Below are 17,341 nucleotides of genomic sequence, written 5' to 3' on the forward strand. Positions count from 1 at the left end.
AGTTATAAGATTGTTATCAAAGAAAATCAATTTAAAAATTATTAGTGGACGTTTACAAAGAAGCAATTTTGAGAGTTAAACAAATGGTTGCTATATATACAATTTAAAGAAGAATCTCAGTGGATACAACAGAAATTTTATTTGCTATGTTTTGATTAAATATAGAAATAATGCGAAGATTAAATTTTGCATGCTAGCATAATAAATTGAGAAATTGGTAAATTTTAAATAATAAATTAAATTCTCACGTTTGGAGATAAATTTGTGTTCTTTCCTCCGGGATGATTTTAATTTGTGACAGGTGTCGCAAGTGAACCTAGTGTAATATTTAATATATCGTTATATGCAATTAAATCATGAAATCGATTTATGAAAAATAAAAATACTTTATAAAATTCATCACAAAAAATTTTCTAACTCACCCATTTGACCAAATTTGTTCCATGAAAACGGCACAAATTTGATGAATCAATCTTCCACATTCTGCACATTCGATCATCCTATAATGGCAAATGGAAGAAAAAAAGTGTATAGTTTTTATCGCCTTTCAAGGCATACATAGTTAGTCACTTGAATATCGATGAAATGAATGGCTGTCTCTCAATTAAAATTTTAGCCAATACCATGCCAACCCACTAATGAAATGATCCCTTAATGTTGTTATATTTCCCCTTTCAATGGTAGTAAAACATTTTTAGGAATGCTAGTCAAGTTACCCTATGATTCAAGCGACGTAATATTTTTTAAAAAAAGGATACATACTGTTCAGTTTCCAGCTTATCGTTCTTTTCTTTAACAAACTCTTCTTTCTTGATAGTGCTATAAAATACGAAATATAGTATGTAAGAGTGTGATATAGGAAATATAAAATTTAACGCCAAAATGAATATATAGATGAATAAATACGTTTGAGGTTGAGTGGGGTCGTCACCCAGGGTTACGGTGTCTCCTTGAATTTCAGAGAAGCATTTTTCGCAATAAACGTACCTAGTATCAAGAAAGATAAGGTATTTGGATATAATTGGTATTTTAGCATGTATTCAATATATCCCTTCCTTACACTTATCACTTTATTGGTCGATATTTGAAATTGAAATAAAAATTAATTTACTTGTTTTTGTAGCTCATGTAGGCCATGTCCCTAGCTATAGTGCACAACTTATTGCCATAACAGCAGAGCACTTGGGGTTGAAATACGAATTTGTGGCCACAACAAAAACCGAGCAATTTCATGATAGGGTCAATGTCAGCTTCAAAGACTTCTTGTAGCTATTAAAATTATTTTAACAAAAATATATTCAATTAGGCAGGAGTAAACATAAGGATTGGTTTCAGTTATAACACCTTGAGAGTAAGGATCATAAAGAATTTATAAATTATACTGAAAAATTGCTTAAATATGTTTACCCTGGTACAATATTTGTAAACGCGGGACGTTTTACGGTTGTAAAGGTAGGCGTTGTTAAACATGAGGTAAATATCTTCGATGTATTGCCAGGGGTCCCGGTATTGGCCTGTATCAAGCTTCTTCTTGATGGTGGACAAGTCCATGGGCGTTTTTATGATTTGAAAATAATCCTATTTTTGCAGAGGGGATATCGATAAAAAAAAGATATTATTAAGACCTGAGAGTATAATGTTATTATGACCCTAATATTAAACTGATAATCAGGGATTCAGTCATGATATTCGTAGAATATTACCATGAAATTCAAAATAACCTCAATATAAAATCCTAATATCGTATGAAAGAGAATGTCACACCGAGAATAATGAAATTGAATGACAACTTTAAGACTTGTAATGGTAAATAATTGGCAAGCAAAATGCTTACCATACAAGTTCCTTGCTTCCTCGAAAAAAATTTCGGGTTCTAATTATCTTAGAAACTTTAATAGCTGCTTAAAACGAGTTGCGACTTAACCTTTATTTTTATATATCATTTTTAAAAATAATTAACTAACTGGTATTTGGAGCATGGTGGGATCAACTGGTTGACGGAAAGGGATAGATTCAGGATCTTGTCTATATAATTTTTCGAGAGTTGGCATCAATGATTGTCGTAATTCTTCTGGTGGAAAGACTGGTAATTAAGATAAAAATTATATATAATTTTTTTGAAGTAATTCATAGTGATCAGTTTAAAATTTTGTGCCAATTACCGGATCCTAAAATTATTCAATGAACCAGATTTCAGATCGGGCACATCTCTAACATTTTAAGGGATTTTATATTAAATAACAAGGAATCATTTACATTATGCAAATGGAAAAATTATTGCGATAGGGTAAATATTGTCATAAAAAAATTTTACTTTTTCGATTGCAAGGCTGTTTAAGTGTTGTTGCACTGGAGACATTGGGGGTAATCTGAGATTTGACAGACCTACCCCCTAAGGAGGCTGGTGTTAGGACCGATGAAGGGATGGGGGTGAGGATTGAGGCAGACGTCTGCTTAGACATTAGTGGCGAAGCGGGCTCGACAGTGGTGTCTGCCACTGATATTATATTTGAGTTATCAATCAATGGTGCCTCAAATGAAGATGGGGCAATCGGAGCGTGGGGCAAGGGAGTTGTGGCGACTCCTGCTGCTACACTTTCAATAACCTTGCCCACCTTGTCATCTTCGTCATTATCATCTTGGTCGTCGCGGTTGATCTCCTCCTTGACCTCATCAAAACATCGGTCGAGTCTTTTGTCCTTGCGAGCAGCATAACTCGCAGGGGTGGAGCCAGGTGGTAGTGGTTGAGGCGTTCGAAAGAAGCTGCCATTGAGCATAGCCGAAAGCTTAGGACTCTTGCAGCAAGCGGGAGGCAAGAGGGGGAGTGGTTGAGGGTTTTCTGATTTAATGGATGAGACTAAGGAGCCTGGCTGACGGGAGAACATTGAGTCCGTTTCCGAAGGCTTTAATATAATTTATTAAAAATTTGTCAGAATGCTATATTTGCATGAAAAGTTTAATTGAGAATTTGAGACCTATTTTTATAATTCAAAAAAAGCAAGTCATATATTTACTTATAATTACCTCTTTGATTTCGGTCTTTATTTGGAAAAAGGGTGGATTTGTTGAGGTGAACAGGGAGTTAGTAGAGGACTGGTTGGATTGAAAAAAGCTTTTATTTTCCATCTTGATTTCAGTCCCATAACCAGAAAGGGACGAGTTGTCTTTAATTTGTGAATTCGAATACAAATTGAGGGGCGGGTTGTTAAAGTAGAGAGAAGTAGTGTGATGGTGTGACATGGACAGATGGTGTTGCAATAGGGACATAGAGGGACTAGTCTGTTGGAGAAATTTGAGTAAACAAATTAAAACGTTTATGTATTATTGAATTTGATTGTGGGTCTAAATGAATCTCTGGTAGAATTTGTATAAGAATTAATTCAGTTGACAACTTTTGATAATCCTAAATGCCTAACAAATTTTGTCCAATTTCATTTTAAAAAAAATTTTATTAGGCATATTATAAATAAATTATTCCAAACTTTGCCCATGTTGATGTTATTGCCATGTTGTTGCTGCATCATTTCAGGTGGCTGACTACAGCTCATCATGGAATTGTTATTGTGGTATTGACCAGTGGGCAGGGAGGAAAGAGCCGAAGGAAGGCCCTGAAATTGTTTGGGGATGGTTAAGTTGGGGGGAGGTTTCTTACACCTTAATTGAGCAATGAGGTCAGTTGATGAGATTCCTGAGGAGTCGGCTGTAAAATTATATTAAAGAAAAATTTGAATAACAATGGGTGGGGTTGGATAGAGATTCTCATTAAATGGTAAATAAAATACTAATTTATTCTTTTTCTTTCTTATTATTTAATGTGTTTGCTCATAACATTTTGAAATCGTATATATATTACAAGGTAAAGATGGGAGTTTGGATAAGGAGATCTCGTTGTCCTGACCACTGATGTTGTCCTGGAGCATGGAAGTGACATTTAATTGCGAAGGTTTGTTGATAAGATTTTGTTGAAAGCCGGAGACTGTGGAATATTGTTTTTGCAAGCTTTTCTGTTGCATGAGGGATTCCTTGAGTCTTTGCCTCTCGTGCCGCTTTTCTTCTAATTCTTTCTGGATCTTGTAGATCTTTTCTGCCAGCAAATGATAATACTCTTCCTGCAAGATAAGAAAAAAAATGCAATTGTTTTTTAATTATTAATAGTTTATTTATAACCATTAATATTTTTGGCAAAGGTTTTGGCTCTTTTGATTCAATTATAGTTCACCTCTCTCATACTACCAAAATAAAAATGTAAATAAATTTAGTAATTTTTTTTTATTTACCAAAAGATATACTTTTAAATTATTAAGCATTAAAAATGGCATATATATTGTTCCACTAATGAAAATGAAAAAAATAGGTTTGGCATACTTAGCTAAAAAATATATATTTTTTTAAAACACCTACCCTCATGTTAGACCAAAAATAACACTCATCTAAAATAATGTTTTCAGAATAAAATATTCTCTGAAGTAGCGGAAGGAAGAATATCTATCATACATGCACTGGCATCTCTTCAAAATATTTCCTGAGTAACATGAAAATTATAAGGTAATATAAATTTAAATATCGTTAAAGAAATGTCAAAAACCGTAAAGAGAAAAGAGGAAATGATCATAAAATCAAATCGACATTTTTTATTTATAGGTATAGAATTAATTAATATATATGCGAAATCTCTTTTTACATTAAAAAAATTTTAACAATATTTATCATTATATAACTTTAAGGCCTAACGATTAAGCTATATTAAGAAATTTAAATGATATCAAAAGATATTTAAGGGGGTGCATTTTAACCAAAATGTCCCATCTTGAAGTTGTAGGCTAAATTTGATTTTTTCTTAGTTATAATATAATCTAACTCTCGTTAAAATTTGAAGGGGTCAATAGTCATGAATTCACCATATATATTTACGTGTTCCATAGGTAGTGTATATAGGTCTGCAATGCCCGGGACAGGCAGGGTAACATCTGAAAAAAATTAGTTTGAGTCAGGCTGGCAAAAAAATTATTGGGTTAAATTATTGATGAATTCTGATATTCGATAGAAGTGATAATCCATAAAGGCATATAACTATAATATAAATTAGGGGTGTACCGATTAGTGTTGTTAAAAAGCCGAGTTTTTACGGCTCCGACCTTGAAATCTGAGTCGAAAAATTGGTTTAGGCTCAAACTGGCTCAGAAGTTAGTCTGAGTCTAATTTTGAGCCAAAATTTATTTATTTAAATATTTTAAAAGAATATAATAAATATTTTTTATGTTTTTAAATTTTTTTTTAAACATAATAATTTATATTATATTATATTATGAAAATAGATTTATGTATTTGATGTTTTTTTAAACATAATAATTTATAATATTATATTATATTATGAAAATAGATTTATGTATTTGATGTTTTTTTAATAAAAAAAATGATATGCTGCTATTGTAATATTATTTTTGTTACAATTTATTAGAAATTTCATGCCCAAAATTTTAAGCAAAAATATCTTTGATTTTTGAACATTTAGAATTTTAAATTTTCTTTGTATTTGAAGAAATTTTTTGAGAATTTTATTATAAATAAACAATCTTTTAGATGAAATCTTTTATAGTTTTTTTTTATCATCTTTGTAAAATTATATATATTTTTACATATTAAAAAGAATTAGTTTTTTCTAAATAACTTTTTTAAAATTATTTATATCAAACTTTTTTATGTTATTTTTTATGATCTTTTTAAGGAAAATATTTTAATGGACAATTGTCATATTCGTTATTTTTAGACATTTTTGAAACTTTTTGACATAAAAGGGTAAAATAATATTTATATTGATGTTAAATTATAAATTCAATGAAGATGTTCCTTGGAAATTTGGCAAATATCATGATCGATATTATAAACATATTCGATTTTTTTTGACTAATGGACAAAAATTATGTATTTTTAACATGTTAAATTAAAATTTCAATTAAGATGTAACATATATAAGTGACAATTGTCATAATCGCAATTTTTAAATTTTTTTTGATGTAAATGGGCTAAAATAAGTATTACTAACATGTTTAAATAAAACTTCAGTGAAGATGTACTCTAGATAAGTGACAATTGTCATAATCGTTATTCTTGAAGTTTATTGACGGAAATGGGTATAAATATAGTTTGTATACATGTAAAATTAATATTTCATGAAGATGTACTATAGATAAGTGACAATTGTCATAATCTTATTTTTAAAGATTTTTGAATTTTTAAACGCAAATGGGTATATTGTAAACTTATTAATTAAAAATTTTATGAAGATGTAGCATATAAAAGTGACAATTATCATTTTTAAAGTTTATGTGAATTTTTTTGATATTAAATGAAAATTTCATGAAAATTGTCAATCGTAATTTTAAGATTTTTGAATTTATTTGACGCAAATGGGCAAATATATAGATTGCGTACATGTTAAAATAAAACTTAAAAGTTTTTTGACTTATTTGACCCAAATGGGTTAAAATATATCGTAAAAATGTCAAATTTAAATTTCATGAAGATGTAAGAAAGTGATAATAAACAAACTATATTTACACCCATTAGCGTCAAAAAATATAATAAACTTCAAAAATAACCATTATGATAAATGTCACTTTCCTACATCTTCATGAAATTTAAATTTGACATTCTTACAATATATTTTAATCCATTTGGGTGAAAAAAAATCAAAAAACTATAAAAATAACGATTATGACAATTGCTATTTATGTATACATCTTCACTGATGTTTTATTTTAACATGTACGCAATCTATATTTTTACCCATTTGCATCAAAAAAATTCAAAAAACTTAAAATAACGATTATGACAATCGTCACTTTTCCATGGTACATCTTCATGAAATTTTAATTTAACATGTTTACAATATATATTTTTACACATTTGCGTTAAAAAAATTCAAAAAACTTTAAAAATAACTAGGGATGTACCGATATTTTATATCGGATCGGATCGGGCCGATATTTCGCTCATTTTAAAATATCGGTTATCGGCAAATATTATAAAATTTTCCGATCCGATATAAAATGGCGCTTTTAACAAAATTTAAAAAAAATTATATCTAAAAAACCATTTATTTATATAAATAAAATCGAAATACATTTATGTTTAATTTTTTTAATAGAAATAATTAGTTAATATAGTTATTTTTTTTCGCATTCTGTTTAAAAAAGTGTTCATTAATCTCTTCAGTATCTGTTTTTAGTGATGCTAGTGATATTAACAGTCCCCATCACCGCCGACATATCTCTGATATAAAAAGAAATCTTCGATATATTAATTTTAAATATTATATATTTTTTTATTACTAATTATGTAAATAGATTAATGTTATTACTTATTATATAAATAATAGCAATTGAATTGAATATAAACTATAACTGACCATTATAATATATTTAAATGACATATGTTATGTTATAGTAAAATTATAGATGTTGTACTAATAAAAAGTATATTAAAAATTAAAACCGGTATCTTTGCAGAATACAAAATTAGATATGATATCGGATCGGTTATCGGCCGATATCAATTTAATATCTGAAATATCGGATCGGATCGGCCTCCAAAAAGTGGTATCGGTACACCCCTAAAAATAACGATTATGACAATTGTCACTTATCTATAGTACATCTTGACTGAATCTTAATTTAACATGTTTACAACCTATATTTATACCCATTTGCGTCAAAAAAATTGTATAAACTATAAAAATAACGATTATGACAATTGTCACTTATCTAGGATACATCTTCACTGAAGTTTTATTTAAACATTTTAGCAATACTTATTTTAACCCATTTACATCAAAAAAAATTTAAAATTTTAAAAACAACGATTATGACAATTGTCACATTAAAATATTTTCATTAAAAAGATTATATAAAATAACATAAAAAAGATAATTTTAAAAAAAATATTTATAAAAACCACATCTTTTAATATACTAAAAAAATAGATAATTTTACAAAGATGATAAAAAAAAACTATAAGAGATTTAGCTAAAAGATTGTTTATTTATAATAAAATTCTCAAAAGAATTCCTCAAAAATGATTTATTTACAAAGAAGATTTAAAATTCTTATCAAATCAAAATATGTTCAACAAAATGTATATAAATATTTTAAGGTAAAATCTTTGTTGATATTGAAGATAGAAATATCAATAACAAATCAAATGATTGAAAGATAGTGGTTCCTAAAATAACATTTAAAAGTCCGGGACAGGTAGGCTCTGAGTATATAAAGCACGGACTATGTCTAAATATTTTTAAAAAAATCCTTGCCAGGCCTAATTTTTTTTTTTGAAAAAAGCCTGTACTAAATTTTTCTATTTTAAAAATTTGGGCCATGCAAATTACCTCTGCAGCTATCTGATATTAATATTTTAAAAAAACCACATTAAATTCATAAACAATACTTAATATTAATAAAAACCATCTTTAAAAATGTTTAATAAAAAATAAAGAAATAAAATGTTGAGTTAATGAAAGATTATTTATCAAAATATCTTTAGCTTAAAAGAAAAAAATGATTTATATTTTAATTTATATACCTATAAAATAAAATAACATGTACAAATAAATTTAAAAACAAAAAAATAAAATATTATTATAAAATATATATGAGGATATAAATAATAATTTATTTACAAATTCTAAATTTGTGTTTTTTTCCATTATTAACATGGGTATATTAAGCATAAATAATATAAAATAATAATTTAAAAAATTACATTAAACAAATTTAATAAATAAAAAATATAAAAAATGAATCAATCCTTTTTTTATGTAATTTTTTTAAAGATATTTTAAAATAGCTGGTTCCGATTATTTAATATCCATAGTCTTTTTTTTTAAATGAATATTTTTAAAGTAGGTGTTATACTCAAAATGATTAAGCAACTTGTGAATGAATTTTGTCTAAATCAGAGACCTGCAGGCCTGGCCTAGGTACCAGGCCTGGGCCGTATTTAATTTTTAAAATATCTTGAAATTTTTTTTTAAAAAAACCCTGCCAGGCCTAAAAATTTTTTTTTAAATACCCGGTCCAGGCCAAAAAATTTTTAAAAAAAATCCGGGCCAGGCCGTTCACATGGTACTGGTACCTCTGCAGGTCTCTGGTCCAAATAACCAATTATTATTGGCAGGAATACAATAGACTGCAATTTCATAATGCAGGTAGAAAAAAACAATAGTATGATACCAATGCAATGTGTGTCGTAGATCTTAATTATGGATCTTCCTTTTGGGAGCCTCAGTCAATTTTTGACTCAAAAACAAGCTGAATTTAGGGCTAAGCCGGCTTAGCTCAGACGTTTAACAACATTAACAACATAACAAATAAATGGTTCAAAAGTAGGCTTGAGCCAAGTCATGAGCCTACTCGAGCCAGCCGACTAATTTGCTCAAAGAGCCGGCTTGAGTCAATTTTCGACTCAAAAACTAGATGAGTTTGGGGCTAAGCCAGCTTGGCCGTTTAACAACACTAATCTCAAATAAATAAATTTTGGCTTAAAAGACGGCTTGAGGCAACTCCTTAGCTGGCTTGAGCCGACTCAAACCAGCCGACTAAAATGGCTCAATGAGCCGGCTTGAACCTAAGTCAATTTTCGACTCAAAAACTGGTTGAGTTTAGGGCTAAGCTGGCTTGGCTCAGCTGTTTAGCAACACTAACACTAATCTCAAATAGATAAATTTAGCCCCAATAATCGGCTTGAGTGAGCCAACGGCTTAACCAGCCAACTCAATAATCCGGCTTGAGCATGAACCTATTTGGCTCAAAAACTGGCTGAGTTTTTGACAAAACTGGCTTGGCTCAGCCGTTTAACAACATTAGTACCTATATCACTTTTTGGAGGCCGATCCGATCTGATATTCCCGATATTAAATTGATATTGGCTAATTACCGATCCAATATCATATTAGTTTTGTATTCTGTAAAGATGCCAATAGTTTTAATTTTTAATACACTTTTTATTAGTATAAAATCTATAATTTAACTATACCATAACTTATGTTATTTAAATATATTATAATGATCAGTTATATTTTATACTCAATTTAATTGCAATTCTAAAAATATATAAAATATTTTTATTGTTAAATCACTTTTATATAACATTAATCTAAATACATAATAAGTAATAAACAAATATATTATGAAATTTCAAATAAATATTTAAAATAATATTAACATTAATATATCTAAGATTTTTTTTTAGAAATACCGAAATTTCAAATTAATCAGAGGTCAGCCTGTGGCGATGGTACTGTCAATATCACCAGCTTCATTAAAAACAGATTCTGAAGAGATTATCGCACACTTTTATAAACTGAATGCACAAAAAATTAACAATATGGCAGAATGTTTATTAATTAATTATTTACTAAAAAATATAGATAAAAATGGATTTCGATTTTATTTATAAAAATACATGATTTCAAATATTTTTTAAAAATTTATTTTTGTTAAAGACTCCATTTTGTTATTGGATTGGATTGGAAAATTTTATAATATTGGCCAATAACCGATATTTTAAAATGGGTGAAATATCGGCCAGATCCAATCCTATATAAAATATCGGTACATACCTAATATAACAGTAAATCTATTAAAGATTTGTCAGAATTTCCAAACTCTATTAATATTTATACTCAATAAGCTTTATATCAAAAATATCATTTTGTTGAAGCGTTAATCTTCTGAACATGACATCGGCATTTTTTGGTTTGGGTGTGGTCCAAATCCTAAAACTGTAGCTATGCCACTGTGTACTCGTTTCATTTTTTTCATCTATACCATGACAGATCCAAACTTTTATTTATCTACACAGCTAATCTTATTTTAAAAAATTATTTACTCTCTTATATGTAAAATGTACATTTAATTTAAGATTTTTCCATCATAATTTCTAAAAAAACAATAAGATAAATATACATTTAAAAATTAAAATTCTCAAATTTATATAAAACATTCTTTTATTTATGTTGTATTTTAAATAAGAAAGTGGGTAAAAACCTACTGGACCTATATAAGGAGATGTAGGCCCAGCCCATTATCACTGGTACATTTCTAATATTTATTATAAAGGCAAACCAATAATCCATTTTTTAATAATATAACCATCATAAAAAAGAACAATTTTCTTTAAAAAATAAATAATTGTCTTACCTTATAATTAAACTAAAGTTAGTGGAAATAACAAGTAAAATGTCAGGTTAAAATTTTCATTTTATGATACAACTTCATGACCTAATAAATCTCTAATATAACAGATCTTATAGAATATAAAATTTACCCTGCTTGTGGCACTTTCAAACATGTCTCCTTCCACTTTTTTAGCATAAGCAACTAGGTGTTGCATCCTTCTATCCTGTAGGGATGTAGGGTCTGGGGTGGGAAATATGGCTTGCACACTTAAATATATTTTCATAAACAAATTAAATATATAGGCTTTGAATAATTTAATATAACAAAAGCATGCATTTCTATCTGTACTCTGTACACAAAATATTGAAACTTACCAATAAAAACTCTGAAATCATTTTATTTTTACTCTCTTTTTCAGTCTTAATATCAAGAGGTCAATAATGTGAACTCACAGCTTAAGAACAAGATGACGCCTCAAATCTTCTGTGACTAGAGAATGCCAAGGCTGGATGCCCTTGACAGATTGAACGGAGGTAGTGAGGGCAAAATTGGAGCCTGAGCCAGTGGATGGTAGGGAGAGACGTGATCCAGGGTTCAGCAAGGTGACTGCCGATCCAGCGTCTTGCTGGTTAAAAGTCATTCCCGACCCTGATATGTTGAACGTCGAATGGGCCAACTGTAAAATAAAATATTTGTAGTAGTGATCTGCATAGGGCCTTTTTTCAAGCCAGGCCCGAACCCAATATTTTTTAAAAAGTTTTGCCGGCCAGGCCCAAACCCAAAATTTATTTTAAATACCGGCCCGGCCAGGCCCGAATTTATTTAAATATAGAAATTAATTTTTATAATTACTTAAAATAAAAGACATATGTTATATAGCGTTTAGTTTCAATAAATTATTGATAAATTTAGAGATATTTCATAAAATTTCCAAGGTTCGACCCAACCCGGCCCAAAATTTTTTTTAAAATATTAGGACTCGGGCCGGGCCTAACTTTGCAGATCTCTAATTTGTAGGTGTCATGATATTAGCTTAACTTTGACATTTCAATGCCTGAGCATATCAAAATAAACCAAACACCAGAAATGGATTGATACCAATACAATTATATAAATTTATTATAAATGATAAATAAAACATCATAATATAAATTAGGTTTGTGCCGATATTAAATATCGATTAAATATCGGATCGGCACCGATATTTAGCGTTTTATAAAAAATATGGAATCGGGTCGATACCTGTAAAAAAACCCGATCCGATCTTTTTACTTTACTTTTTTTGTTATTTTATGTATATTTATTTTACAGTAATAATATTTTCTAAATAATTTTTTCCAAACAATGTAAATGCACAACACCCCTTAAATTTTATTTATTTTTTTAAATAGATTTATAGTATTTTAAAAGTTTTTTTTATAAAAATAGAAAGGAACACCCAAAGTTTTATTTATTTTAAATCTTTTTAAATAACGCCAATTTTATTATTTCTACTTTAAATAAAAAAAATTTTTTAAATATAGTATCTGAATTATGGAAATCTTTTACTAAAGACAAAGATAATTTTGCAAAATGTGTTATCTGCTGAATTCTAATTTCACAGGGAGGAATAATGAAAATTCATTTAATACTACCAATATCTGTAAACTTTTTTAATTATTGTAGAAATAAAAAATTAAATTAAATGTATAATTAGATTTTTTGCATATAAAATAATGATTTCTTATTAACATTCGGTTCAAAGGAAGGTGGTGAAAAATTAATAAATATCGGATCTGTATCGGATCGGTTTTGAACCTATATCGGAAATATCGGATTGGTGAAAAATATGTGGATTGGCACAACCCTAATATTAATGAATTATAACCTTTTTTTAATAACTAAACAATATTATTTTTTATGCATTTCTGCACAATACTTGGAAAAGATTGAAACTTAAATAGCAGAAAACATTAGATTTAAATTCTAAACAAATATGAACTGTGATTTTTAATATATTAATATCTGAATGTTATTAGTATTTTTTTAAATAAACATTTTTTTTAGAAATGTAAGATCAGTTAGAAATTATAGTTTAAAAGTTTTATATTCAGAATATTAATTTGTTATTTATTATATTTTTTATTCACATCAAAATTTGAAATATAAAATAAAACTAATCACACAATTTTGTTCTGAAATTTTATGAAAAATCTATATAAATCAAAAATCTGCAGGTTCAACCAAGTCCAGAAAATGGGACAATTAAAAATAATATGCAAACCTGCAGGACCTAAGAAAAATTTTTACAACCTGAGCCCCTGGCCAAATATTTTAAAGTATATATTAAAATCATATTATTAGCTAGTTAGAAGATCATGTATTATTCTGTATAATAATATTCATTTGTTACTAATTTCTCTTTAAACTAGAAATCAAATATTGGCATAAAATGAGTAAAATTTTAAAAATAAACCCAGACCAGGCTAAAAATAATATAATAGAGATCAGGTATAGAAATGAAAAAATTCAAAACCAAGCCAGGTCTAATTTGATCTCTGCAGTTTTTTTATACAAATTAATAATAGTTCAAATGTTCATGGTAAAACTGTCAAAATTATATTAGGTATACATGCTGGAATATATTTCCAGTAAAATTAGATTTTTTAAGTTTAAAATTCATCATCCACATAAAAGTGATTAATTTTATTATCAAAAATGCTTTTAATTTATCAAAATGTTTAAAAAAGGCATTCTAAAAAATCAAATAATTGGCATTATTAGAATCAGATGTCATTTAAAAAAATATTTAGGTATTAACTTTATAAATTAAATAATATATTAATATAAACAATATTTAGGCATGTATATTACATGAGGATTTTGCATAAGGTTGCTCGATTGCATGGCTGTTTGTGTATGAAGGGTAATGGGTCCTTGAGAATTATGTGGGTAAGGTGGAGGTGGCATACCTCGGTTCAGAGAGTTGTTCATGATATTACTCATATTATTGCTGCTGAATAACGTTTTGTTGGCATTCAGAGGGATCATATTGGTGATGCCCAGCTGAGAGAAATTAGAGGTCTGAATGATGGAAGGGATGAATTGTAAATCCTGTGAGCTGTTGATCTGCCCTGAATTGGGGATCAGGTTTGAGGTTTGGTTTAGTATTTGAGATGTCGCTATAAAAAATGAAAATAATTTAGGAATAATTGACAGCCACCATAAATACAATAAGTGATCAAAATATTAGGGAGGGGAGTGTTTGTATAAATTATAGGCATTTGTATTAAGAATAAAAAAAATATTTACCATTCAGTGTTTGAGTAGAGGGTCTTTTCAAGGGAAGACACACAGTGCAGTCTAATCTTGTACAATTTTTCCAGTGTTGTATTATCTGTCGCGAGGAGGCACAATGAGGAACTAAGATAATGTAAGTTTAATTAATGTGTTATTAATAATAGTGAATAAAGATCATCTTCTTGAAAATAACATAAAATCTGTAGATAATTTTAAGTTAAAATGCTTAACTGCATATAACAAAATGTCTTGATTATTATTTAAGAGAATTATATATCATAAATTTATACCTGTGCAAGTTTTTCCAGCAGTACAGGTCATCATATGATTTAATACATTTTTCATGGTTTTGCAGTGTGGGAGTGTACATGCTGGTTTTATCTCCCCATTTGGTGCAAACTGTTCTCTTTTTTGACATTTGTGTGCATGTAGCAGCAAAACAAGTTGTTGCTGAATCAATTTTCTTTTCTCAGGATCTGCAACATGCTGAGTAGATGGTGCAGACGAAACCATAGATGTCATTATATTTTTGCCCTGATTCAATGTAAGATTGCTTTGCACCATATGCTGCATAATCTTTTATTTGATATAAATATTTTTATGTAAAATAAGTTACTTTTTGTGTTTGCTGTAGTTGAAGTGATATTGGAGAGGTGTTAACAATTTGTATATTTGGAGGAACTTGTTGATATATTGCACTACTAGGTATCATAGATGTGAGTGCAAATGAACTCTATAAATTTAAATTAGTCAAATTTATATAAAAATGAATTTAAAAATAGGTACAGCACATGTAAATTTATGCAAATTCTCTTAAACCTTTATATTAATCCCAGACACATCATTTGTGGATTGATTATTCTGTAAATTTTGATCAACATTTAACATTGTGTAAGGATTATTTTGGCAATTTGATATTAATTGATTTTGGTTCATATTATTATTAATGTTGTTAACCATATTACTATTCATTCTATTAATTGTAGAAAAATTCTTTTTTGGTGCAGCTGGAAAGAAGGAATTATGTAAAGATGCATGCAAAGGACTTTTGTGAGAATTAACATTAGGACGACTATAAGGATTTGGAACAGCGTGAGGATCTGGTATTGAAGTTAAAGGAGGGCTATGGAAAGATGAAGCTGATGGAGATTGGTTTAAAAGTTGTGCTAATTGAGGATTTTTTTGTGCATCTGATTCAATATTAGCATTTGGCCCATTAGCAATTTTAAGACTATTCCCTCCATAACTTGATGTAGAAATAGATGAATTCATCAATTCATCTGGCAAATCATTCTCTAAATGGTTCAGAATATTCCAATCTAATATATAAAATATAAATAAAATATTGGCAAAAATAAATTTCTAACCAAGATTTTCATATGGGGACGAAACTCTTCTCCGTTTATTAGCAAGAGTATCCATTTCCATTGTAAAACTGATATGGGACACTTTTTGAATATCAAGTGTGCAGTATTTTCCCCTATGGTAGAATTTTTTTCATTTTAAGGAGGATTTTTAATCATTGGAAAAATACTTTTATCTATGGAGAATTTTTGAGATTTGGAATATGTAACATGAGAATAGCCACGAGTCGTTTGAATTACTAGCACTCATCTTACCATATCATTTTTATAACATTTTTTTCCAAGCAATCAAAATATTTTTAACATGTAAGAACAAAAGAATATCGAATATTACTAAGGGAAAATAATTTTAAAAAAAGTTTATATAATCTATATAAATAATTTTAATCTTTTACGAACAAGATGGCGACCATTTCAAATTTTTACTTTTTTTTATTTTACAACTGCGGAAAAATCCGATAGCATACGGGATGATAGAGCGATTCGATATAGGCTATTGGTAAAAAATAAATCACATGATTAGTGTATAAAAATTAAATTATCTCAAATATAATATTTAATTTAAAATCTTTTAGAATTATATTAATTAATCTGAATTTATAAATTAGAATAATAAATGTTTAGGTATAAAGGTATTTTGCAAATATTTAAAAACCTGTAATGAGTATATATAAAATAAATATTTAAAAAAAGAGATGCAATATTAAAATAACCAATTTCATTTATATTATTTGTTTAAAACAGTGTAAAAGCTTGACCTTTATCGATAACATAGAAATATTGATTATTTGTCTGCAATTAGCGATAGTTTAATCTGATAACTTAAAGACTAATATATAATATAAAAATTTTGTAAAATTAATAGAAACAATTTTTACGCCAAAAATATTTTACAAGTAAAATAATTCTCTTCTCAAGAAAGAAAGAAAGAAAGAAAGAAAGAAAGAAAGAAAGAAAGAAAGAAAGAAAGAAAGAAAGAAAGAAAGAAAGAAATCTTTCTTAACTAAGAATACAATGTGGTTTAATTGATGGCTCAGGTCGACTTAGTCAAAAACACAGCAAGGTTTGAGCCAAAAAAAAACGCAACCCATTTAGGTATAGATCAGACCCGATTCAATGGGCCTCATGATCTAATCCGATGGGTCTGCTCGCTGGGACGGATGGATCAGCCTGCTGGGTTAGCCGGCAGGGTCTGCTTGGTTAATGATAGTCACTACCAAGTCAAAGTATGGCAATTTTCTAAATACCATTTAAATTTGCTAAATACCGATCAAAATTTATTAAAATGTAATAAGACTCTTTTTGTTTAACATATATTATAACCAAATCACTTGTTCGAGTCCGGCCTCCTATATATCCTTTCCCCAAGGACGGAACCACCAAGTTAGATTAAGAAAAAAAACATGATCATTGCTGGGATTCTAACCCATAACCATCGGATTGTTAGATGCTTTGGAAAAATTACGATTTTTCAAATATATATTATTAATAAGGTCTGTTTGCTGTGTGGCCCGGATGAGTCGG

The 17,341-nt window shown here is 28.4% G+C and overlaps 1 protein-coding gene across 3 annotated transcripts in view; it reads right to left on the reverse strand.

Annotated features, from left to right (window-relative positions):
- The window catches only part of LOC135931210 (CREB-binding protein-like), a 30,665-nt gene extending 14,470 nt beyond the window's left edge, over positions 1-16,195 (reverse strand). The window contains exons 1-19 of one of the 3 annotated variants that reach the window (XM_065468164.1): positions 15,821-16,195; positions 15,273-15,772; positions 15,070-15,186; positions 14,744-15,020; positions 14,466-14,576; positions 14,028-14,335; positions 11,627-11,850; positions 11,323-11,440; positions 3,854-4,109; positions 3,483-3,700; positions 3,025-3,279; positions 2,315-2,903; positions 1,965-2,083; positions 1,408-1,578; positions 1,112-1,269; positions 907-987; positions 763-819; positions 423-500; positions 249-316 (exon numbers count right to left, since the gene is read on the reverse strand). In XM_065468164.1, the coding sequence (XP_065324236.1) occupies positions 249-316; positions 423-500; positions 763-819; positions 907-987; positions 1,112-1,269; positions 1,408-1,578; positions 1,965-2,083; positions 2,315-2,903; positions 3,025-3,279; positions 3,483-3,700; positions 3,854-4,109; positions 11,323-11,440; positions 11,627-11,850; positions 14,028-14,335; positions 14,466-14,576; positions 14,744-15,020; positions 15,070-15,186; positions 15,273-15,772; positions 15,821-15,881 (3,766 nt within the window). In that variant the 5' untranslated portion in view covers positions 15,882-16,195. Of the gene's footprint in view, positions 1-248; positions 317-422; positions 501-762; positions 820-906; positions 988-1,111; positions 1,270-1,407; positions 1,579-1,964; positions 2,084-2,314; positions 2,904-3,024; positions 3,280-3,482; positions 3,701-3,853; positions 4,110-11,322; positions 11,441-11,626; positions 11,851-14,027; positions 14,336-14,465; positions 14,577-14,743; positions 15,030-15,069; positions 15,187-15,272; positions 15,773-15,820 lie in introns of all 3 variants that reach the window. The other 2 variants (XM_065468163.1, XM_065468165.1) reach the window with 2 other exon arrangements.
- Positions 16,196-17,341: the final 1,146 nt, after the last annotated feature.

Source organism: Gordionus sp. m RMFG-2023, chromosome 1 (genome assembly GCF_954871325.1).
Source record: "Gordionus sp. m RMFG-2023 chromosome 1, tfGorSpeb1-WG-v2, whole genome shotgun sequence".
In the NCBI taxonomy this organism is placed as follows: domain Eukaryota; kingdom Metazoa; phylum Nematomorpha; class Gordioida; order Chordodea; family Parachordodidae; genus Gordionus; species Gordionus sp. m RMFG-2023.